This window comes from Gorilla gorilla, chromosome 8, assembly GCF_029281585.2.
Source record: "Gorilla gorilla gorilla isolate KB3781 chromosome 8, NHGRI_mGorGor1-v2.1_pri, whole genome shotgun sequence".
Lineage (NCBI taxonomy): Eukaryota > Metazoa > Chordata > Mammalia > Primates > Hominidae > Gorilla > Gorilla gorilla.
The window spans coordinates 67,284,185-67,309,904 of record NC_073232.2 but is presented as its reverse complement, the minus strand read 5'-3'; the positions used below and the strand labels follow the sequence as shown (position 1 = coordinate 67,309,904).

General features: G+C 49.7%; 1 protein-coding gene across 14 annotated transcripts in view; it reads right to left on the bottom strand.

The window, feature by feature from the left end:
• The window catches only part of ARHGAP22 (Rho GTPase activating protein 22), a 225,972-nt gene that overhangs the window by 156,369 nt on the left and 43,883 nt on the right, over positions 1–25,720 (bottom strand). For 2 of the 14 annotated variants that reach the window (XM_004049380.4, XM_019035138.4), the window contains exon 1: positions 18,403–18,793. The exons of 11 other annotated variants lie outside the window; for them this stretch is intronic. In XM_004049380.4, the coding sequence (XP_004049428.1) occupies positions 18,403–18,436 (34 nt within the window). In that variant the 5' untranslated portion in view covers positions 18,437–18,793. Of the gene's footprint in view, positions 1–18,402; positions 18,799–25,720 lie in introns of those variants that run through there. One more of the 14 variants, XM_004049378.4, reaches the window with a different exon arrangement.

Genomic DNA, 25,720 nt, shown 5'->3' with positions numbered 1-25,720 from the left:
GGCAGAGGGGAGACAGCATAACTGCAGAGTGCTTAGACGTACGGGTGCCTAGTAATGGGTTACTATGGTGATGAGGATTAGGATAATGGAGATGGCGCAGTGGATGTCTCCATGCAGAATTTGTTTCCTAAAGCTGGGCTCCCAGCAGTGAGGTCACAGGGCAGAGAATGGACCACTCTCTGGCCCCTGCCTTTAAATGCCACTATACACTGCCTTCTAGAGATGGCGTTTGGCTGTATTACACCAAACAATTATGCCAATGTGCCACTTTCCCCATCACTACCAACATAAAATAGTATAATTTGAGCATTCCTACTCCATAATTTAGTAGGTATAAAATGGCACGTAGTTATTGTCTTAGCTGTTCTGATTTTGGGTGATTAATCAGCTGGAACATCTCTGCACGGGCTTCTACCAATTGTATGAGACGTCCGCTTGCTCCCTTTGCCCATTTAGCTGATTGCCCACAGCAGGAGGAGCACTGAGTCAAACTCAGTGGCATACAATCCTGGAGTCCTGGAGACCCAGAGCTACTGGGCCCCCTTTCCCTCTCCATGGGAGCCCCAGCCCTTCCCTGCAAGTCTTCCTACAGCCTGGAATTTCCAGACACCTGTATTTCCAGACACCTGTAGCACCCCATCCCGCATCTGTGCTGCACAGCCCTGGCTGCTCTGCAACCTCAGCAGCCCTGTGTGGAGGACACAGACTTGGAAGAAACCACCCTGCCCAGATGAGGGTGAGCTGAGCCTCTGATAAAACAGGTGGGGTTGTGCCAGAAGAGACCCAACAGCATCAGAAGGGGCCTTTCTGCTCCAGGGCTGTTGCCTCACCTTCTCCATCTCAAGCCAGCGAGGGGTTGAGCAGGGCTGGATTCAGCAGCACTCACCAGTCCCTTTCCAGGGTTGGGGCTGCATCAGGCCCTGGGAGGTGGAGCTGACAAGGGTTATCAGGACCCCTGGGCTCGAGAGGAGTCTGGCAGGGGACTAAGGAGGACAGGGAGAGGTGTGCCTCTTTGATTACTGAGTTTTCTTATCTGGGTCTCAACTTGCTCATCTCTAAAATTCCTTTAATGGGTTGAGAATTGTTAGTCAAATTAGGTCACCAGTGCCTGGGCTTTTTTTGTTTAATCAAGTGAGATTCCTACCATGAGACTTGACAGATGTTCTTTCCCCTGGCAGTGAGGAGTCTCTGGAGCTGGTGGGTTGGCTTAGGTCTCCACTGTCTATTCTTGAATTCTCCTTTATCTCTTATCAGAGAATCTTCAAGGGCTATGGAGAACATTTTGTCCTTCCACAGATGTTTGCAGAGTACTCTTTGGGGTCTTTAGTGGGGATTGAAGTCATGGAATGTTCTAGAGCTACATCCCTGATTCTGTCTCTTGTCTTCTATTACAACAGGGCCTGAAGCTGGCTCATTAAATGCACTTGCTCTTCTTTCCACATCCCCCATAGCATCCTGTGCAGGGCTGGTGCACATTAGGAGCTCAACAAAAACTCGGTGACTCATCAGCACAGTCCAGCTCCTCCGAGCACTGCTGCACCCTCTGTCCCAGCGGTGGACAATGTCTGTGAGGTGCTCTCTGTCCAGGCATGCCTGCCCCAAGAAGGGTGAGCTCCCTGTGCATAGGACCATGGACGCTGAGCCTGGCTGAGAGCAGGATCTTGTGCAATCAATACGTGGCTGACTGCGGGACTGGCCTGTAGTCAATGTGGCAAGACAAAGAAGGTGGGCACATTCTGTGCCCTGATGCCCAAGGCCCAGGCATCAGGCTTCCTGAGAGCTTCATGTAAGGAGGGAGCAGGTATGGGGGGCCGTGTTCACTGGGGCAAGGGAGCTGGTAGGCAGGAAGCTCTGGGTGGTCTCTACTTCAGTAGATGTAGGCATCCCCGAGGGTCCCACCTGCCCCACCCTGCAGGATAGGAAAGGCTGGCTCCAGTCCCTCTGACAAGGAAGCACTTCCTGCAGATGCTACTGAAGCTGCCAAACCAGCCTAGGATTCTCCCCAGCTGATCAATCACACACATATTAGGCTGATGGAGCTTCTTGAAAGGAAAATAATCATTGCTATGATTTATTAATAACTGCTGTTCCGGTCTTCAGCACTTCCTTTAATCAATTTATTTGGTCCTGTTGATATTTAAACCAGGCCTCAAGTCAAACAGCTCTGGCATTCTAAGTCTCCAGAACAGATCGGAGTTTCTGGAGGGTCCCCAGGAGCAGGCCCAGGCAAGCTCAGGACCCAGAGAGGAGGAAGGTGCCCTTCACCCTCCACCCTTCCCAAAGGTGGCTCTTCCATGCACACGCAGGACCATCCATTCACTCATCCATTTATTCCAAATCTATGGAGCTCCTCCAGGTACAGAGCCCAATTGACTTGATGGTGTTCCCTGTGGGGTCCCGCAGTCTGGCAGGGGAAGTAAATCACAACGACCACGGAGGGATGAAAGAGCACAGGCCTTGTGGGGCAGGCAAAGGCTGTGGATGCTGACCCTGAGGTGCCGACCCTTCTGCTATAGACCTCTGCTGAGGTCCCTCCACCCCGCGGAGGGAGGCCCCAGGCCAGGCCTCGAAGGATACTAGAGTGTGGGATGACCTCAGGGGAGGTGGGGCTCAGGCTTGGGAGGAAGAAGCTAGCCTGGCACTTGCAATCTTTTGGCTCACATGACTGCGTGTGCCGAGGGGCCGCTGTCACCTACTCTTGCTGACAGGCACATCTTGAAAGGGTGGCCCACATACCCGCCTCTCCTTCCTCACCCCCCAGTCCCCACCAACTCCTTGCATTTAGAGATTTTGGCCTCTCCTGATATTGCTCTGACCAAATCCAACCTGAATTGGATCTCAGGGTCTCATCCTCCGATGCCCTGTGGTGGCTCAGACACTGTTAATCACCCTCTACTTCTGGAAGCTCTTCCTTCCTTCCCCTCTGCAGAGCCCAAATACCAGCGTTTTTGCCCAAGTTTCTTTCTGCTTCCCCAGCCTGCTTCTGGCTTCAACTTCCTCCATCCTCCCAAATCCTGCTGTTGCCCAGGGTTGTCCCAGCTGTCTCTATTTCATTATGAATCCCAGGGCGTTATTTCTGCCCGGATCTTACTCAGGAGCTTCAGACTCATGTGTCAAACCATCTGCAGGACACTCCAGAGAAATGTCTCATGGTTATCTGGGCCTATGTCCAAATTCAACATGTCGCTCCCCAACCCACTTCTCCTCCCCATTCTCATCCAGGGCTCCATGACCAAGCAGACTTAACAGCTTGGACTTGTTCAGACAAATCCCTCCCCGTCAAGCCCTGCAGTCCCTTAGTTTCCAAATCTGAAGATTCTCTCTGTGCATTCTGCCTTCTTTTCATCTCCCCTTTACTGAACTGATTTGTATATAACCATCCCTTGCCTGGGCTACTTCCTGACTCTTAGCTCCTGCTTTCCACAAGATTCTCCAAAATAGATATGCAGCTACTAAGGGAGCTACACACAGATCTTCCTACACACAGTTCTAAAAAATCTTACTCTTTTCACAGAAGTAGTTATGGTATTTACTACACACAGAGGAAAATCCAGCCCCAGCCTGGCAATCGCTACCCTTCCACAGCACAGGATTTTCCTGTGTGTAGCTCCCTCCACACTGCACCCCACGGGCATGTACAATTATTATGTGTCAATTATAAACAAAATTTTCAAAAGCAGGTAAACCACGCCAAGGGAAGAGAGTTAAGGTCGCAGTGTCATGGGTGGAGGGGTGAGGGTACACAAGGGCCACTTTGCAGAGAGAGGGTAGGGGTGACAGGAGGGGGAGTACAGCAAAGAAGCCTAGAGAACTCTTTCAGGAATGTTCCCTGCAAGCAGGAGAGAAGAGGGGAGAGTGGTATGGAGGGGCAGGGTGCCCCTTGCTAGAACGGGAGGGACCTGAGCCGGTTTAAGTGCATTTGGACTGGCAGAGGTGGAGGCTGTGGGTGAGGGTCAGGTAGGGTGATGAGTCAAGAGAGAGCTTCCTGGAAGGTGACAGGATGTGGAGCCTGAGCTCAGGTGGTCAGAGGTCAGCATGAGATGGCAAGACACTCTCCTTGGTTGTGGTGGGGGCAAGGAGGTGCCCTGTAGCAAGAATGAGGCCTTCCTCTGCTCTGAAGTGCCCCACCAGCTGAGGCCCTACCTGCTGGGATTAGAGAGTCTACCTGTTCCCCATAGCCCTCCTTGTGCTCATTCTGACAATGTCCCCATCCCATGCCTCTATATTGCTGCGGCCCTGAGCTGCATCTGTGTCAGGGTGCCCATAAACCCTTGAGTGGCCTGGTCCAGACTACAGGTCGCGCTGAGCCGGGCCATCTGGCCTGTGAGGGAGGACGTGGGCTGCACGCCTTCCCAGTCACTGAGGATGGTAAACTTGGCGCTTGCTCCATGACTCTGGCCTGGCCGTGCTGGGGACTCTGGAGGTGGTCATGGGGGTATTGCTTCCTCTTGGGGTGAGATGAGAGAAAGAAGAAATTCAGCGCATGGGCAGGGTAGGGCTGGGGTGGGTGGGCAGTGGAAGGGATGGACGTTCACAAGAGCCTGTGACTGCCAGAGCTAGGGCCCGGTGGGTGACCTGAATAATTTCACTTATTTCTCAGCGCAACCCTGATTTCTCAGATGTTCAAATTGAGGCTCAGAGGAGAGAAGAGCTTCCTCAAGGTCACACAACATTGCTCTTATGTGGCAGAGCTGGGATTCAAGCCCTGGCTAGTCTTGCTCACTATGGACACTACAGTTCTGAGACTGCAAATGGAGCCTGAGTAGCCCTTAAGTGCTTCAGCTCAGAGCCTCCAGAGAGGAGGAGCGCCAGGCTAAGAGGGAGGGTGACTGCGAGCCCGCAGACTCAAAAAGAAATGAAGCCTGAGATGAAAACACATTAACACAAACACAAGAGGTCAAAACCCTGGGTGTAGGCAAATGGAATTCAAGTACCCAAAGGTTCATTCATCGTTAGAGGAGAGCAGAAGGACTGTGCAACGCTAAGTCACCCCGAGGCACAGGGCCAGCAGAGGAGGAACCATTTCACGCCATTTTCTCATCCAGGAGGGATCCTTCATTTCTCAGAATTGAATAAATTAAAGAAGTGAATATGCAATGGGAGGGAGAGGAAATACAAATAACTACCAGCATGTATGGGTATGCTGAACTTCAGCAGTGAGAGGGGAAATGCAGACTACAGCCATAAGATACCGCACTGTGTACCATTTAGATAGGTACTTTTTTTTTTAAAGTTTGGCGATATCACATGTTGGCGAGGCTGTGAGCAATCCTAAGTCACATATAGAGAGTAATTGGGCTGTATTCATTAAAATTAAAAACGTGCATCCTGGGCAACATGGCGAAACCTCATATCTACAAAAAATACAAAAATTTGCTGGGCATGGTGGTGTGCCCCTGTGGTCCCAGCTATTCAGGAGGCTGAGGTAGGAGGATTCCTTGAGCCTGGGAGGCAGAGGTTGCAGTGAGTCGAGATTGCATCACTGCACTCCAGCTTGGACAATAGAGCAAGACCCTGTCTAAAAAAAACCCCAAAACAACAACAACAACAACAAAACATGCATGCTCTGCAATCTAACAATTGTGCTGCTCACCTCTGTCCTGCAGAGAGAACTACAAATGCATGGGTAGTCACAATCAAGCATGCCCATTGATATCTAAAAATGCAAAAACCTGAGTGCCCGTTAGTAAGAAAATGGACAAACTGTGCTATATTCACATTAGAAAAGACTTGAAAAGAATGAGATTAAAATATACAAGCTAACATGGTTAGCTTCTCTTTTATCCAGCACCTCACTGTCTTCAATCCTTGTCTCCAGTTCCTGCCTTGTTTTCTCTCACTCTCTCTTTTAGACAGAGTCTCACCACTACATTGCCTAGGCTAGACTCGAACTCCTGGGCTCAAGCAATCCTCAGCCTCCCAAGTGGTGGGGCTACGGGTGTCTGTCACTGCACCTGGCTTCTGTTCTCTGTTAAGCTTCAGTCAGGCTTCCCCAACATCCGTCCCACCAGAACTGCTCTTACCACGTTGGCAATGACTCTCACATTGTTCAACCCAAGCGTCCAGTCAGTCCTCCCATTCTTTGGCCCTTTGGCTACACTTGATTGTGAGGCTGATCCCTCCCTGTCCCAGGACCACTTTGTACTCCTGGGTTCCAAGATTATACTCCCCCGCTTCTCCCCTCCCTCACTGGCTGTCACTCCCATCTCCCCATCTTCCTGACCTCTCAGTGCTGAGTGTGCAGGGCTAGTCCTTGGCCCCCATGTCTGTCTATATCTCTGCCTCATGGGTTTGGACACCATCCGTGCACAGAAGGCCCTCATGTGGCTCAACCCTGGCCTTGACCCTGCCAATGCTGCATGTCCAAAGCAGAACTCCTGGTCTTTCCCTGCCCCAGAACCCACTCCTCCCATGGTTCCCCCATCTCAGCCAGTGGATACCCCATCCTCAGATATTCCCTGCTCCCAGCTGCTTTGTTTCTCACCCGACTTACTGCTGCAGCCTCTTCAAAACAGGGCAGCCAGGAAGAGTTCTTAAGTGTGGGACTTAGATCACATTGCACCCTATGAAAACCCTGCAGGTTCCTGAGCTCGCTCAGAGCAACAGTCAGATCTGACTCTATGGCCTATGAGGGTCCTGGGGACCGGCCACATGGCCTCTCGGCCTCCTTTATCCTCTGTTGTCCTGGCCGCACTGTCTCCTGCTGTTCCTGCAGACATGTGCCCAGCACCTGGCTCTACACCTGCCATATGCCCTCTGCTCTCTGGGCCCTCCCGGATGCCCTAGGGTTCCTCTCTCAGCCCCTTCACTCTTTACTGAAACATTACTTTTTCAATGACACCTCTCTTACCACTCTTTAGAAACCGTTTCCCCCACTGCTCCATTTCTCCTTCCTGCTTTACCTCAACATTTACTTCAATTATATTATAGAAGTGGAAGAAAGTAAGTTGCAGAACAATTTACAAAATATAAAACTACAGTAGTCTCCCCTTATTCAAGCCAGGGATATGTTCTTAGATCCCCAGTGGATGTTCCCAGACCCCTGGGGATGCCTGAAACTGCAGGTAGTACTGAACCCTGTAAAAGTTTTTCCTATACATACATATCTATGACAAAGTTTAATTACTAAATTGGCACCACACTTTTGTGCTCTGGAGCCATTATTAAGTAAAGTAAGGGTTACTGGAAGACAAACACTGTGATACAGCGACAGTGCATCTGATAGCTGAGATGGCTACTAAGTGACCACAGTCAGGTAGCTTAGACAGTGTGAAGATGCTGGACAAAGAGAGGATTCATGTGCTGGGCAAGATAGAGTGGGACACCACGCTACTCAGAACAGCATACAATTTAAAATTTATGAGTTGTTTATTTCTGGACTGTGGGTGTCCATGGGTAACTGAAACTGCAAACACGATACTGTGGATATGGGGAACCACTTTATATAAAAAGGAAAGAAAAACAAAAATCCTAAACAAAAGACATTGCAATGTATTCTCAGCGGGTGCTCGTGTTTGTACACAGTTAGGTCTGGAAGGAACATATCCCCCCTAGAATGGTGATAATGTTCCTAAAGGGAAGCCCGGAGCTGTTATATTGTACATTTCATGAAGGGAATGAATTTTTTTATTATATAAATTACCAGTAAAAGTTTTAAATCAAAGAGCTCTTTTGGAGTGGAGCTGGATCCCCTTACAGGAGATCTAAAATAGCAATTAAAGGATCATTATTTGATACATGCTTATGAGTATTTATCTGAGACAAGCATCACACTAGGCTCTGAACCACAGCAAGCAAGAAGGTCAGAGCCTCTGCCTGCATGGAGCTCCCAATCTAGTGGGAGAGACTAACACCGATCAGCTCACAACGAACAGGCCAGGATGCTGGCGGAAGCCTGGACCAAGCCTATCTGTGGTCCTCCCATGGGACCACCGTCAGGGAACTGTGAGTGATCACACTGGTCCCTCTCTGCAGGTGAGCTGCTTGGGTGAGCCTGGGACTCCAGCCTGCCTCCTCCACCCCATCTCTCTCTTGCCAACCAGGGGCTCAGTGAGGGTGTGTGGATCACTCATGGGCCCAGCCCTGCACTGACAAGAGCACCTGGCAGCTGACAAAGCTCAGACATTACTCTCTGAGATCATATGGATCATGATGGAGCTCTGCCTAAATTCTCTTGAATCCCTTTTCCTGTGTCTATTCCCCTCCCCACCCCCAACTGTGCTGTCCTTCCAACAGTCTTCCCAGGGGTGGGTGGTGGTTTCTCAGGATTGCTGACAGGTTTTGGAAGACCGGCCTTGGGCTACTGGAGCCTGTTTTGCCCATGTACTGGGAAGACTGGGAGTGCCTAGGAGTTTATATCATCCACCCCTCGCCCAACTTAGGAGCTTAAAAACCCCTAACCAACCTTATTTCTAGCTAGGTATAGGGGTGTACTTCACTCTTCAGTAGGGGGCTCAGGCTGAGACCTCCCTTTCCTGTTACATCTGAAAGGGTAACAGGACGTTGCTCATGTCCTGCTTTCGGATCCCCCTCCCCCTACCCCCCAACTGTGTCCTCTGAGGGTCTCGTTAATAGATTACTGCATGTGAATCCTTATCTCAGGGTCTGCTTTGGTTTGAAGATCCCCACTGAACATATTGATTGTTTTCAGGACCTTTTGAATAGACTGTGGCAGCCTTTGAATAGACTTGTGCCTTTGAGCAGCTGCTGGGCTCTCAGCTCTGGAGATGCTCCCTGGGGTGAGGCGCCCTGCCGTGGGCCAGGGATGTTTCCTATCTGCAGCTCTGTGAGTGCAGCCCCTAGAGCATGGAGAAGTGGCTGCAGGACAAGAGAGCTAAAACACAACTGATTTATAGAAGTCAATGAGATTTTAAAGCCGGGCTGGGAAAAGAGCAAAATGGATCTCAGAGCTGAATTGACTTAAAGGGTAAGTATTGAGGCCAAAAGATTGATTGAGGAGAGAGATGGGGTATTGGAAGAGGCACTCTGGAGGGGCCGGAAAGAGATGGTTTCATCAAGTTAATGCAATTTGCCGCCAAGGGCAAAGAGGACCTCCTTTCGGGTCCCACACTGTCCTGGGAATTCTGCACAAGCATCAGATGATTTATTACCTAATGGTTCTTGAGTGCTCCTACTTTTAAAAACTTGTTTATATATATGTGTATACTTTTATTTGTTTATTTTTTTTTGAGATAGAGTCTTGCTGTATCATCTAGGCTGGAGTGCAGTGGCATGATCATAGCTCACTGCAGGCTCAAACTCTTAGGTTCAGATGATTCTCCCACCTCAGCCTTCTGAGTAGCTGAGATTACAGGTGTGTATGACTATGCCTGGCTAATTTTTAAAGATGGGGTCTTGCTATATTGCCCAGGCTGGTCTCGACCTCCTGGCCTCAAGTAATCCTCCTGCCTCAGCTTCTGGAATTACAGGCATGAGCTACTACACCCAGCTTAATTTGTGACTTGCATTCTTCCTGGCTCTAATTGGCTACCTGTTTGTTCCTAGGTCTCCATCTAAGGGGTCTAGAGAATGAGCCAGGCCCTCTTAATGAGCCTCACCTCGGCGTGAAGAACTAGAGCCAATAAGGTGCACAGCCTATCCATTCCTGCCCCCAGGAGTGAAAATATTAATTTTTAAGTAGTGATTAGGTAGATTAGAGAGTTTGGATTTTTTTTCATAGTGAATACTTTAATGATTTAACAATCAATATAAAAGATTGCATTCTTGAAAGTTATTTTAATCAATGCTTCGTGGGTCTGCCTCCTGGCTCAGCTGAGGCTGGTATTCAGCAAGGGCAGTGGGAAGCCGGGAGACACCCGAAGTGTTTGCTCTTTACTTCCATGCAGGATGCAGCCCTAGATTCAAGCGGATCTGGTGTTCATTTATCCATTCTTGAGATTATGGGGCCTCCCGTATGCCCACCTGTGAGAGCCACTGCATATGGAGACACAAGACACACACCTGCCCTGGCAGAGCTAACGGGGGACAGATGTCCCAACACCAGATCTTGCTGTCATCTATAAAGGGAGAGGGGAGTGTGAAGGCAGCAGCAGCAGTGAGACAGTCGGGCTTGGGGTGGGGCTGGCTGGAGGGGGCAGGGAGCCGGGGTGAGGTGAGGAGGGTTGAATGAATGAGGTGAGCCTCACTGAGGGGTGGAGTATGCCCAGCAGGGGAACAGGAAGATGCAGAAAGTGAGAGGGTGAGTCCAGACCAGGAAGTATGGCTCCACTCCCAGGCTTTTCACCCTGACTCTCATAGGACCCACATTCCTGCCTTAGGAGAGACCATACCCTAAGCCCTTGCCAGACTAATGAAAACCCACCCTCTGAGAAAAAGCAGCCTGTTGGACCTCTTCCAACTTCTGCCTTCAACCCATTCTGGGGTCTCTCTCGCTGTGGCTCCTTGGAAGAGACCGCGCTGCCTTTACAGGGTGTAGACAGTTTTCGCTACAGCCTTAGCCATCAGAGACATGGGTCTGATGTGGCTGTGATGTGGAGGGCCTGTGTGAGCTGGTGCCCAGCTTCCTCCCTCTCAAACCACACACCTGGGTCTCTCCAAGCTGACAGGTCCTGCATGGGCCATTGTGCCACACCTCCACCCCTGTATGTCTGCCTTTCCCTTTCCCTGGACTCATGACTCTGCTGGTGAATCCTGACTTACTTTTGAAGCATCAGTGTCAGTGCAGTTACTTCCTAAGGTATGAAGACCCCTCTGGTAGGCTCTCAACACAGAATGATTGACTTCCATCCCTTATGCTGCCCCTGGGACCTTGCTGACACCTCTGGCTGGACATGCACCTCTCCTTCATAAACATGTGTCTCATGTCTGCGAATGTGAGGCAGGAATCCTCAAGTTTGAAGAGGATGGGAACTCATCAAATCCAAGAGACTTTGTGCCTCTGTAAATGATCCGCTTGGGTTGGAAGAAATCTGCCAACAGGATTCTCCTACCCACGGCCTGTTTCCACACATGAAAAGCTAAAGGGCATGAGATTACTGATTCTCTGCCCATAATCAGAGAAGCAGCAAGCAGGAGAGTGGAAAAGCGAAACTGTAGCTTAGCAGTGGGTGTGGAGAGGCAGTGGGAGGTCATGGAAGATGCACAGGATTCTGAGTCCCGAGGCCCTTTAGCCTCTTAGAGCCTCAGGTTTCTATCTATAAATGGGGGCCAGATACGGATCCTGCTGCTTCCTAGACTGTGGTGAGGATGAAATCAATGGGCAATTTTCTTTGAGAGCAGTGAAGTGCTGAGTGAACAGTGTAGGCCCTGCTTCTTGCTCCCATAGGCTGTGCCCCTTGGAAGCCTCTCTCCTCTCTTCTGGACTTTGTTCAGGGGCTGATGGCCCAGGACCCCAGGTGCTTGCTGTTTCTGCTCTGTTCAGATAAGCAGACCATTCACCAAGAGCCTGGGATCGGTAAAATCAATATAATTCCATGTCGATTATAAATTTCATTTTCTGCCTGCCTATGAGCCATTAGCTTAGATCAATATATTCTCTACCCTTGGTTAAGTAATCACTGGGGCAGGTGAGGATTTCAGCAGAGTCAGGGCAGGGTCCTGACTACCTTGCTGCCTTGGATAGTGGAGTCCAAGGTGGCCTCCTGGCCCACGCCTAACTCAGTTCAGGCCTGTCTTGCAAATAAATCATTTATCCCCACCTTCAAACAATAAGGTCATGGCCAGTTCTCCAGCTGTCTGGGGCTACAAGGCCAGCTTGGAGCTGCTCCAGCCCAGCACCTAGCAGCACTGTGTGTTCTGAGTGTGTAAGAGCACTGGTCAAGTGGGGGCACTTATGGATGTCTAACATCTTCCGTGGGAAGAGAAACTCTGTTTTCCCATCAGTTGGTTGGAGTTATCTGGGAAGAAGGAGAACATGAGGGTTGGTGGGGGAAGAGGCTTGAGTTCGCAGCGCCCCTCTTCTGGGTACAAACAGCCACCTTCATCTCCTGGCATGAACCTCAGGCAGCAACAGATGGACTGGTGGCCTAAGGGCTGGGTGGAGGGTGGTGGCTGGGAGTGTTTGTTCTCAGCTTGTGGTGCTGAAACACTCTGGTACTTACAAACTCTGCAGGGCGGGGAGGTGCCAGCTGCTGCCCAGCACACAGCTGGCACTGGGGGAAGAGTGTCTGGAAGCAGAGGAACCCAGCTCTCCATAGATCTGTTTCAACAAAGGCCCCTGTGTCTCCCTCTCCTTCTCTGCAGGTGGCAGACGGGAAACACCATTGCTCCCACTAGCATTTACCCTCTCTCCCTGCCCTCAGGGCCACTCCCTGCGCACCTGCTGCCCCCACTGCAGCCTGCATCATTGACTAAGGCTCCAGACAGGCACGCCACTCCATTGTCTAAAACCCTGCCTGGATGTGGGACAGGCTCATTCCCTCACATCATCTTGTCCTCCCACTGCCTTCCTGCATTGCAGCCACCACAGGGGCACACCGCTTGCCCCAGGTTGCCACCTCTGGGCCTTAGCACAGAGGCTTTCACAACCTGGGGCAGCTTTCCTCTCTTGCTGCCTGGATCCAAGCCTGGCATGTAAATATGAAGGCACGCACTATATGTTCAGAAGCCTTTGGGTTCTTGATCCCAGCAGTGCCCCTTCCTGGTTGGGTACCCTTCCTGGCTGGCAAGTTCTTTATCCTTTCTGGGACTCAATTTCCTTATCCAAAAAATGGGGCAATAGTGGTCTTTTTCTCAATGGGAATCTTTTGAGGATGAAGGGAGATGATGCATGTGACTGCACATGATAGGTGCAATAGGACTTCAGGCAGGAAGTTCCAACAGGGCTCCAAGCCACACAGGATGTGACATTCTAAAGTGAGGGACAAACCAGGAAGCATGCTTTCAAAGAGGTAGGTCAAAGCCAGCTACCATGGACCTAGAAATGTTGACCTGGTCTTATATGTTGCAAACAAAAGTGACCCTGGGGCACCTCTCTCCAGGCATGCCCAGAGTTAACCCAGGGACTGCCACGTGGGGACATTGGAGGACACAAGTAAAGTCATTTCATGTGCTGTGCTTGCTTGACAGCATGTCCCATGAGCTCAACAGTCATTAGTGTGGTTGTTGCGATTATTAAGCACTTGGTAAGCGCATGAAGAGTTAAATCAGTTCTGACTCCTCATGTGAGCAGGGAGGGGAAGCTATCTGAGCCTGCAGCGTTTGGAATAGCCAATCTTTTTTCCCAGAAACATGGGAGTTGAAGTAAAATAGCAGCCAAATCTGGGATTCCTCAACATCACCAGGTGGCAGGGGCCAGGCCCATCTTAGCCCACCACACACCTTTGTATCCATGGCCAACACCTGGCACCACTGGTGAGGGCTAACTCCACAGGGTGCCCACTGCTCTGTGTCCCATCAGTTCCCCTCCCCTTTCCCACTAGCCTGCTGCTTGACCAGGCTGACTTTCAGGGGAACAAATCTGGGACAGGCCAGCACAGAGTGGGTGGCCTGTCTCCACCTTTCACTTTGGCCCCTGCACCTAGTGATAGCATTGTGCGTACCTGCCATGGAGACAGGTGCTTGTGAGGGTTGGACAGGATCTGACAGCTTTGTATTGCTGGCATCCCTGGGGGCATGAGCTGTTCAGTGACACGTCAGCCTCCATCTGCCTCTGTGCAGCACTAGATTTGGGAGGGAGGCTTCTCAGATCTCAGAGTCTTGTGTTTAAGCTGCTTCTGCTCTTATTAGTGGTGCAGTTTTGAGCATTTTACTTATATTATTCTGCCTCTGTTTTCTCCCTTGTCTCACAGAGTTGGTGTAAAGATTAAAATAGGACATTTGCATGTAATGGAAGGTCCAGCTTGCATCCGGCATATTCTAAACACTCAACAGAGATTCTCTCACTTTCCTTCCTTCCTTAAAGAGGAAAGTGGAAGGACTGTTTGTGGCCTTTAACGTATTAATAGTGGAAAGTCATATCCTTGATTGCATTTATATAAAATTGAAGAATAGGTGAGATCACTCTAGGGTGCTAGAAATCAGAAAAGTGTCACTCTGGTTGGGAGAAGAGCCAGGGTGACTGGGAAGACACAGGAGAAAACTTTCTGGGCTTAAGGAAAATGCTTTATATCCGGATCTTCAGGCTGGTCACTGAGAGAACACTTAAGATTTGTGCATTTTACTCTGTAAATTATGCCTCAATAAGAAAATGTTAAAAATTTTAGAAATAAACAATGAAAATCCTAAAAGAGTATTCAAAAAAAAAATCAGGCTGCAATGTGATTTGAGGCCACTCTTGTTCAAAGATCCCCAAATTGCAAACTTTTATTTCCTCGAATCAGGTTCCCCAGGGTTTGTCCTGGACCCTTTGATGATCTGAGGGCCTCTGCAACTTCATTTCACTTCTGAGCAAATTTTTAGAATGGACTGACAAGAGACAGCTTGGTTCTCTCCATGGGGTGGAGTACCTGGCTAGTGGCAGAGGATGTCCAGGCTTGGGCACCTCTGTTGTCATGGAAGGTATCAGCTACAAACAGCGGTGCCAGGGCCTGGCCTGGAAGTAGAGACTGCTGGGTGAGTTCCCTTTGGTCCTCCTTCTCCAGAGCAGGCTCTTCTGAGGCCTCTAGTCCCTGGCTAAGCTCCAGCCCACAGCCTGGATGCACCCTTCCATGAGCAGTTCTAATACGCCCCTTCCTCAGCATACCTTACTGACCATTCTGCTAGACCTCTGTCTTCTCTCTGAATCAGGCAAAGCCAGATGCTGTATCACCTAATTAGGTGACTGTTCCTTAGCTGCTTCACTCTCAGAGCCATGAAGGTGGTGAGAGCTCTCATAGGGAGCCATCATGGTACCTGACAAACCTGGGCAGGGGCATCACGGCATCGCCAAGGGCACATCCTGGGAGCCACAACATTCATAACTAAGCAATCCCAGGAGGCCTGCTAACCCTATGAGTGTCCCTGAAGGGCAGAATCTTCCAGGGCTCTGAAGGATCCCCCAGTCTGAGCAGGTATGAGGTCAGTTGACCTCTGGGCTGTGATTCCCTAACCACTTTTCAAGTAGTCCTGCAGCCTTGGGGCAAAACCCAGGAGTGTCCTATCCCTTTACTTCCATTCCCCACCCCACAGAGGCAGCCACTTTCAACATTTGTCATTGGTTCTTTTGGTATTACTTCTATGTTTCCAGATAGTATTTATTTATTACCACTTCTTGATTTTTTCCATTTAAGTGTTATCTATTAACTTCTTACTATAGAAGATGAAGATTTTGTTTCTTTTATACCCTTTCCCCCACCATCCATAAGCACCCACTCCACCCTCCCAATTAGTTATATTAAAATTTTGGTTAGATTAACAACAGAATTTCCATTATTAGCACCGTTTAATTGCTAGTCCCACTTGAGTTATGTTATATATGATAATAATTTTTCTTTCATGAATCACCTTTGTTTTCTGTGGAGTTCATAATTGCCTTGCTTTTTTATTTGCTTAGTTTTCTGCTAGGTATCAATAATCCAACCTCAAACATTCTATGAGTTGTCTAGATCTAATCTCCATGTGTTTAGATGCACCTTCTTAAAAATATCATTGCATTTTATCACTGAAAGAATCTACAGCTCTCATGGAGATGTACAGGGCCAGGTGCAGTGGTCTTCAGATAGTGTTGGGTTAGAGAGAAGGCAGAGGCCTTAGCATTGGACAGACAAATTTAGATCCCACATTTATTGGCTGGGCGACCATGATTCTTCTACATCTGTCAAAATGGTAACAATGATATCACATTATAGTGTAGTCATGAGAATTAAATGAGGTACAACAAAAGTGCCTGGAGCATGGGTGCACAATAAATGTTGGTTTACTTTCTTGTGGGACAATCACAAGAATAAGGCCATTGAAGGTACTTCATCATACTAATAGAGCTTTCTCTCCCCACCCCCAAAGTATTGACCAGGCTCTGAACATTCATCAAGGCTCCTGAGACATTGACACTCCTGCTACAGGAGATGGTTAAAGCTCCTATAACTTTGCCCATCAGTCTGATGATTTCCTTTAAAAGAAGGAGCCTCCTTAATAGCATCAACAATTTTATTTTGAAATATTGCAAACAAAGAAATTCTAAAAGGAAAATATATACGAGTTAAAAACAGGTAAATCTAGAAAAAAAAAAACCACTCTAATATAAAAATAAAGGGCAAGCAACAAATTGGGAAAATATTTGCAACATATGAGTCAGTGAAAGATGAGGCCAAATTTCCTAAGTACCGGGCCAACTTGGGTAGAGACAGTGCTCCAGCCACCCAGGCAAATGCTTTCTCCTCTATCCAGCTATTCATCCACTCACTCAAAAAACACAGGTTGAGTGTCCACCAGGTACCTGGCATTGGGGGTATAATGATGCCCCCGAACAGAAATGGTTCCTGCTCTCACGCAGCTCATGGAGCAATGCAAGTGACAGATATTCACCAATCAGTCACACTCAGGAGTATACAACTGCAACCTATGGTAAATACCATAAAGAAAAGGAGAGATGGAGCAGAGGATCCAGCCTAGACTGGAGTGTGTGGGAAGACTTCCCTGGCTGGCGACACTTGAACTATACTATAACTGGAGGGTGAATAGGAATTAAGGTGTGTGTGTATGTTTGCATGCATGAATGCAAGTGCACACACATACATGCATGCATGTGTGCACATGTGAATGTGGGAGGCATTTCAGGGGAAAGAAGGATGTGCAAAAGCCCCATGGTGGAAGGCTCATGGAACATCGAGGACTGGAAGAGGGCTGTATGGCTGGCCTATACGCACTAGATGCCAGTAGCACCCCTCAGTTGGAATAACCAAAAATACTCCAAACAATGCCAAATGTTACCTAGGGGGGCAAATTGCTCCTGGTTGAGAACCATTGACTTAAAACAAACATTTATGAGAAATCCTGGATTTCAAAGACAGGCTGCCTGTAAGCCCCTTTGCTGAAGCACTGGTCTCTTACTAGCACTGTCCAATAGAAATATAAAAAATATAATATGAGTCACATATGTACTTGTAAATGTTCTAGTAGCTATAGTAAAAGAATGTAAAACAGGTAAAATTAGTTTTAATAATAGATTTTATTTAACCCAATATATCCAAAATATTGTCATTTCAGTAAAATAATTATTAATGAGATATTGTGCATTCTTTTTTTGTACTAAATCATCAAAATTTGGTGTGTCTTTTTCTCAATTTGGACAAGTGACATGCCAAGTGCTTAGTAGCCACATGTGGCCAGTGGCCAGCTCATTACACAGGAGTGGGAGGGTGGAACTAAGCTCTCGCAGAGGTATCTGGCTTGTCCTATCCCTTGGGTCATCACTAGACTTGCCCCCTCCTCAGCAGAGTCATGCAAGTTCCTCCTTTGCCCATTGGGGTACACAGGGTTCAGCCCATCCGAAAGCACCCCACAGAGGGGTCCTGACATCTGTGGAACACACTGGAAGGCCGGTCCCATCCAGGAAAATCATCCAAGTGCTTGCAGTGTGCTAATAAGATGGGTGTGTTCCCTGTGAATCCACAGGAGGCTGGAGGCCCCCAGCTGCAAACACCTGGTGAGACACAAACTGTTTCCAAGCTCCCAGGCAAATGCTCCATCCACCTCCAAAGACCCATCCTCCACTTCATTGTTTACAAAAGGAGCTCAGCCCTCCCAGATACTGGCCACCTGAAAAGACACATTCTATTTTTGTAAAAGACAGATGTTCTCATTCAAAATGACACTTTCCGTGGCTAAGAAGTTGTTGTCCATGGAGATGCTGTCTCTAGCCCCATACAGTGGCCAAGTCTTCAGGTCACTGTGCTGGGTCGCTGGCTGGACACAGGCTGGCTAGCCCAGTCCTGGACTCTCCTGACCCCCATCTCTTGCTGGTCTGAGTCTGCTTCCCCATCCACCCGTCCTGCCCCTAGACCCTGCAGCTTTCTGAGTGTTCTGGCAGGAAAGCCTGCCTGCCCCTGGCCTGCTTGAGGAAATACTGTCTGCAAAGCAGCAGGAATGAAGACCCTCGCTTGCACGCAGCTGTCTCTAGAAGCCAGGGCATTGCCTTCCCTGGTAAGGGGTGCTTCTGTGTTGGCCACAGGGCAAATCTTGGGCATTTCCTTTTTAGTAAAGAAGCAAAGTTTCCTTAAAGTTGCCACCAGGTCACCTGGAGCGACCGAGGGCCTCTGTAAAATGTGGAATGTGGGGCGAAGTGTGCACACCCACTGGGGCACTAAGCCGGCCACCGCCCTTTTGCAACTTCAGGTCGCGTCCCCACCCAGCCCAGGAGTTTCACGAGGAAGGGCACTTCCTCAGGAGGATGCTCACTATTCAGCGGCAATGGTCCCAGAACGCCCGCCCCATGTGACACTCGGCGTGACAGCTGGCCAAGTGTCCGCGCACGTTTGCCAAGAGGCACATGCGGTGCCCAGAGAAACCCCAGAAAGTTGGACTTACCCCTCCTGGCCTGCCTGATCTTTGGGCTCAGCATGTTCTTGCAGCCGTCCGGCCAGCCCCGCAGGGCCGTTCATGCTGTCATCCACTTGCTTTTGCTCGTCCTCGCGCCCAGTCGCCCCTCATGTCCTGCTCGCTCGGGGCCCCGTGGCCGCTGGCGTCACCCGTCAGGCTCCCTCGACTACCTCTCCCGGCTCCGGATGGACGGTCGCCTTGGACTACATAAACCTCGATGCATTATTTATCCATCCCAGAATTAATTCCCATCCAAGCGGACCATTAAAGCCTCAGTAATCACTGCTGATCAATCACTGGACCAGGGCGGGGCAGTCCCTCCGGCTGGCCTGGGCGCACGCGTGGCTGTCCAAGCTGAGCGCGGGGGCGGGGCGGGGCCGAGAGGGGCGGGGCCAGCCAGAGACGCCGGGCGCGGTCCTGGCCCGGGAGAGGGTACTGGGGTTCCGGCCATCCTCTGCTGAGGCTGGAAGAAATGCGCCTTTCAGCCGCCGCCTGGGAGCCGCACTCCCTGCCAAGCCCGGGTGGGAGAGCGCTTTGGTGAGAAGGTAGCCGAGACCCCCCCAGAGCCCAGCCCACGGGGACCCGCTTATGAGCTCACTGTTTTACGTGTTGAAAGTCAGGTGTGTCTGGGAAGGAGCAAGCAGCCCGGCAATGTAAACTCCTCAGGAGACTCCCAACAGGAAGATGCCTGTTAGGGATACTATTTGTGCCTCTTTAGTAAGGTGACAGGAATAAGAGGGCAGGAAGCACTTAACTCAGGGCTCTTCATAGGAAGATCTGAATTGAATAGTGAATCTCTGCTAATTGCCATGTTTCTGTTTGATGCTGGCATAATTTTAAAGGGTGTATACTGGGGCTTTGTGAGGAGGGGAATCCACCCTCAAGATGCTATGAATTACCTAAGGAATGCAATCATAACAATAGCTATCATTTATTAGGCACCTACTATGTGTCAGGCACTGAGGCTGGTGCTTTACATTCAATATCTCATTTAACTCTCAAACTCCTGAAGCAGGTGCTATATATATAGCGTTTCAAATCTGGAAAATAAGGCACAGCAAGGTTGAATCACCTGCCCAAAGTCATACAGTACTGAGCAGCAGGGCGGGCACCAGAACCCAGGGCTGTGTCTACAGCTCCTGCTGCTCTGTGATGCCAGCCTCTCCACCCTATTCCCATCACTGCATGGTAACAGCTCCTGGCTTGAGCCCCCGATGAACTTGCTGACCTGCCTCTGTGCCCCTGATAATCACTCCGTGTATCCTCTTAGGCATCTGAGCTTGGGTCTGGCTATTTGGGCCTGAGAACTGTGTGACCCTTTCAGTAGCTGGTAAAGAGGGATTTGAACAATGCCCTCCCCTGCTCAGATGGCCATGGCCTCCATCTGACCCTCCACACTCCCTCGAGTGCCCCATGTCCACAGATCCCCACGTGTCCTATTGGTATGTAATCAACTTTAGCAGCTGTAGAGGGAGAGAGCCCACCAAGAGATCACTGTGGCAGTCCTCCCTAGGGAAGACTGTGCCCTATGGAGAGGGGAGGACTGCAGAGTAAGAAGAAAGACTCACCAGGATGTGGTGAGCCACATGGCCAAGCTGGTGGGAGAAGGTAGAGTCCATGGACACAAAGCTGTCTTACTCAGCATCAAGTCACTTGTTCTGGTCTTCAGCTGCTCCTCAGAGGGATGAATGAGTACCTTGGCATAACATTCCAGGTTCTTTCATGGTAGCATCCATGGCCTCCTCTCTGACCTATCTCTTGCCGATGCTCTATACAACCATATGCACATACAGCGCCTGCTCCTGTGTGCCCCAGTGACTTTGCACATGCTTGCTCCTGTGTATTCCTGTTCTTGCCTGTGCAGCCCCTGCTCTCCTATGCCTCTGTGTTTTTGCACAGGTAGCTGTGTCTTTGCACGTGCAGTTCCCTCTCTCTGGAATGCCCTTCCTCACATTGCCTTGTCCTCTTTGGGCAATTCCCCAATGAAATTCTCCTGATTCCACCAGCAGAATGAGCCACTAAGCACTTCCCCTGGGCCCTTATCTATGTCCCTGTACTGCCCCTCTTGTACGCCCTCCCTGAGCCCCAGGCTGACTTAGGCCAGAAGCCTCACAGGAAACTCTGGCTTCATGGGCAGATCCAAGAAACACCACTGAATGACAATACTGACCTCCTTTTCCTTTAAGGCCAGGTACAAGCCCTGGTTGGGACAGGGGCCACCCATGATGAGTGGGGAGAATATCAAGCTAGAAAATCTCATGTCGACATCAGGGTCACAGGGCAAGTCCTGTGGCTTGTGACAATGTCTTGAGCAATCAGGAAGCCATTTGTGAGTAATGCAGCCTGGACCACTTTATCCAAGTCAGAGGCAAGGAAATGCCCTGAGACTTAGTCTGGGTCCACTCACGCTTGTTTTGGTTAAGAAACCACCCCCAGGCGCTTTTCCTGTGCAGCTGTTTTCCCTGATGATATTAAGTCACTGTGTTCACTCGCCTGCTTTTCTGGGGATCAGAGCTGGAAGTGGACAAAACCACAGGCTCTGGGCTCACACCCCAGAAGTCAGGCTGGGAAAAGGGCAGGAGCTGATCTAGGTTCTGCGTCTGAGAAGGCTGGGGGAATGGGGCAGGTGGGCAAAGTAGCTCTTTTCTCCTCTCCAACCTCAGACTGTGCTCTCAGTACTTCCTGAGATGAAGGGTCCACAGAGGCAGGAATTGGAGCCCCTTCATCCTGAAGTTTACCAGCCCTGATCTGCAGGGCCCTGGGAGCCTCCCACTTCCTCTGGGGTGGCTTGTGGGAGGATGGAGTGGGGACAAGGGCAGGGCAAGGGGATCTGTTGAACATGTGACCTCCTATAAGCTTTTATTTGAAGAACCAGCCCTACTCCTCTCACTTATAAGTGGGACACCAAGACCAAGGAGTGGGAGATACAGGTCTAGCTTAGCAGCGGAGACAGATGCCTCCTTATCCACTGCCCTGTGCCTGCCTGCACGGTGCTGCCCCTTTCCAGCAGTGGTCCTAGGTCTGACTTCACCTGGCTTCCTGCCTTGAATCATTCAGTATTTTCTAAGGGCTGTTCAGGGACAGAAGCTGAGCACTGAATGGACAGAAGTCTCCGGAAGGCATCTATTGAAATGCACACCTGTTGGTGGGATGGCTGCCAATCAGCATCAACTGGCCCAGAGCCAAGATACCTTCAAAACAGTAGTTCCTAACCTTGGCTGCACATTAGGGAGCTCTGACAGTGAATTCCTGTGTCCCACCCTCAGTGGCTCTGATTTAACTAGTCTGCAGTGTTTATTGTCATTGGGAGTTGTGAAAGCTCCTCTAGGGATTCAGCCAGGGTTGAGAACCACAGCTTTAGCAGACAACTGCACATGGGGTGTTTGCTGGCTGCCATCCTAAGGGAGATTCTTCTCAGGGAGAGGCACATCTGCGAATAAATCTCCTGGTCAGAAAGTGGAAAGGGCATCTGTCCCAAGCCCCAACTTGAGACAACTCCACCCAGAGCCACAGGTGCTGTTGGATGGTCTGTGCACTGCGCAAAGGTGTCCAGTAGAGGGAGGTAAGGAGGCTGAATTTGGGCTCCATTGGCAAAGCCCTGTGTTCCAGCACAGGGAGGTGGGGAGGTGTGCAGCTAGAAGAGGGAGCTTTCCTCTAATTTGCACAAAGGAGACATATGGGTAGCAAAGCCCTGCTTCCCCTGTTCCAGAAGCTGCATGGAGGACCAGAGTAAGCCCTTCTGGAGGCAGAGGAGAGAAACAATGCTACTCTGGCTTTGTGATGCCTGCCCAGGGGTCACCAGCACCTGGGTCCCCAGCCTGCCTGCTTAGCGCACTCTCTGTTCCTGCTGCCAGGAGGTCGATGCTGCAGCTCCCTTGCATGTCACTCAAGGTCTTCATGGGCAGCTCCCACCCTCATACTTTGGTTCCTCCTTCTGTCTATCCCAGTAGTGGGCCGGACCAGCTGGAGAGTACCAATGACATAACTGATTGTTAAATTTTCAGGAGTTTTGTAAGCCAGTTGTTTAGCAAGAACATCATTAGAAATTAATGTATATAAACTTATAATTAAATAAACTATTTAAGACAAAGGTAACAAGCACTAAAAACTCATAATTTCCAAATCATTTTACTACATTTTATTATTCTTCAGGTAATTGACATCTATTGTTTCTACATGGTGGATACTATATACTGGGTTGCTGCCATGCATCTCTTCTCAACTCTAATGTTCAATGACATCATGCTGGTAGTTTGAAATTGAATGTTGTGGGAGTATTTACACCAAGAAAACCAGCAAATGCAGTAAATCAGAGCTTAGATGTCTTGTTTTGTTTTGTTTTTCTTCTACAGAGCTGGTTGTTAAGCATTTGTCAGCACACCTCTGGCCCATTTCCACCACATTCACTCTGTCTGCCCCAGTCACTGTAGACTCCCTGTTCTAGGCAGAGGATGCCAGCTCTCCACCTGAATCTGTTCTCCCCTTCTTCCTGGGAACACACAGATGTTCTACATTTCCAGCATCCTTTCAGTTAGGTGTGACTGCATCCTGGCCATTATACATGAGCAGAAGTGATGTGGTTACTTCTAGGCCTGGCTTCCAGGATTCCTTCTCTTGCTACCCTTCTAAGCTCATTTCCCTTTTCTGGTTGACTGGGATGGGACCACTTTGGAATTCCCATGTAGAATATGGTAGAATCCCTGCAGTCTGGGGCCCTGAATGACTGCATGGAGCCAAGCCCTCACTGTCAACCTGGAAGCATCTTGAGAGAAAGAGAAATTAACTTATACTGTATTGAGTCATTTCATAGTTGGTCCTCTTCATTACTATAGCTGACATTCTCACTGGGTACACACTCCACTCTGCCTGCCCTTTTTTGCCTCTTGAACTTTGATGCATCCTTCTAGACCTTGTTCCAGCACCACCTCCTCACTCAGTGCTGTATGGAGTTCGGCACCTTTAACATTTCCCATTTCTTCCATGCCCAAGGCCACGGGGACCTTCTACAAGGCCTGTTGTGAGATCTTCAGAGGAGTACGAGTTTTTCCTGCCCCCTCACCCATAATTTAAATATAATCTATATACGAAACCTATCATATGCTGAATTAAAAAAATTCTTCCTAGATATTTAAATTGGGAAACTGGGATTCATCAAAGGTGAACTTTTGCGCCACTTTGGTGGCCTTGCCCTGCTTGTACTGTAAGCCTGTCCTTGGTCTTCCTGCCATTGGGCACTTGGGCACTGCAGGCTGCTCTGTCATAGAGGGAATGGCCTTTCTCTCCACCCAGTGTTCCTGGCTTCAGCTCTGCTGCCTTGGGCCTAAAGTCTGTCTCTGCCCTTTGGCTCCACCATCTCTATCCCCTTGCCTTGGCTTTTCATTTCAGTTTTGCCCACATCCTGCAGTCCATGGCATACCCTCCCTTTGACAGCCCAGGACCCCAGAAGGGGTCTAACGCCTGGACTTCTACCTATCTGGGGTCTTTGTTGTCTTGGGATCCTGGACAGAAGGACAAAGACGCAGAATTAGGCACTAGGAAACCACCCAGACATACCGAGCAAGAGAGTTCAGACCGGAGCACAGAGGCTTTGCTTGGAAAGCCCCTGGATTGCAACCTGTATCCTTGGGCATGATTTCTAGAGTCATTCAGCCCTGGTCTGTGGGAAAGGTGACTTAGGGGCACTGCATTGGCTCAGGCACCATAACCATAACCTTTTGTTCCAACCACTGTTGTAGCACTTGTCACACATCACCTTTAACTTTGCAACAGTTAAGTCAGAGGATGCCTAGTGTGTGCTGAATAGATGAATGAGTGGTGCCTCAGCTGGGTTCCAGTGGCAGATGCTGAGATAAGAGTTTTTTTAGGGATTGACATTTTGCTCAGGAAAGGAGGGAAGCAGGGACGGGGAGGAAGGTATCAGAGCACACTGCATACCTGACAGTATTGCTGCCAGCCCAACTGGCGCTCCGAGCAGATGACCCACTGGAGGGGTCTGGGTTTTGGCAGAGGTGGCCAGGACTTGTGCAGTCATTGGCTGGGAGCCACCCAAGAAGAGAGTGAAGTTGGCTGGAAAGCTAAGGGTCACCCTAAAAGAGCTAACAGCTAGCAGCTGTCAGCTGACTTCACTCCTGCAGTTGGGCAGTGAGTCTTTTTCAGAAGCAGGCTCAGAGCGGCTTAGTTCCATGCCTACCACACTTGGGCTTTAGAGCTTGCAGACTCAATTTTAAGCCTCTGTAAATGTTGGATTCATGGAAATACTACTCGCCTAGGACTCTTTGATCCACTTGGACAACTATCTGGGCTGCTCATTGAATTGAGCGGCTTTCAGGTAAAGAATTTATTCAGCTGTAAAGTCTGTGTGTTTCTCACAAGGGGAAGCTTGTATTAGAGTGAGTGTGGGACTGATAGTAGCACAAGCTCTGCCTGTGAGTGCTGGGTTCTCACAGGGTACCTTGGAAAGCAGCTTCGGAGGGACCCTAGCTTACCAGGTCTGACACCCTGGGCTAGGCAGGGTCCCTGCTTACAGGAGTTAGAGGATGAGACGAAAGAGTGAAACATGTCCTCGCTATATGGCAGTCCTGTTTCTGGGTCCTGGGAACATGATGCACTGAGATTCCCAAAAGCTGCCCCCCTTCCTAGAAAAGAAGGGAGGTGGTCACTGCACCAGCTGCCCAGGCTCCAAAGGCAACCCCTGCCCTTCCACAACCGTACCAACAAGGAAGCAGGTATGAAATGATTCCCTTCCCTGAAACTTAGGTAAAGAGTCAGATTTTAGGTAAAGAGTCAGATTTTAGAAAATGATAAATCACCATTTTGATCAGCTTTGCACTATTGAAAATCAAGCCTTCTACCTCGAGAAAATACATGCTTGTTGAACAGATAGAAAGAGTGGAAATTTCCCAGGTGCCTTCTCTCATTGCTCACACCTCTCACCACAGTCAAATTCTTCCCTGCCCCACTGTTCTGAGCAGATGCCACACCCTCGATCCCTCCTGTAACTTCCTCCTGCTCCTTTCCCTTCCCTTCCCTTCTCTTCTCTTCCCTTCCCTTCCCCTCCCCTCCCCTCCCCTCCCCTTCGCTTTCCTTCCGCCTCCTGGGTCCACGCAATTGTTCTGCCTCAGCCTCCTGAGTAGCTGGGACTACAGGTGCGTGCCACCACACCCGGCTACTTTTTGTATTTTTAGTAGAGACGGGGTTTCACTATGTTGGCCAGGCTGGTCTTGAACTCCTGACCTCATGATCCGCCTGCCTTGGCCTCCCAAAGTGCTAGGATTACAGGCATGAGCCACCACACCCAGCCAACTTC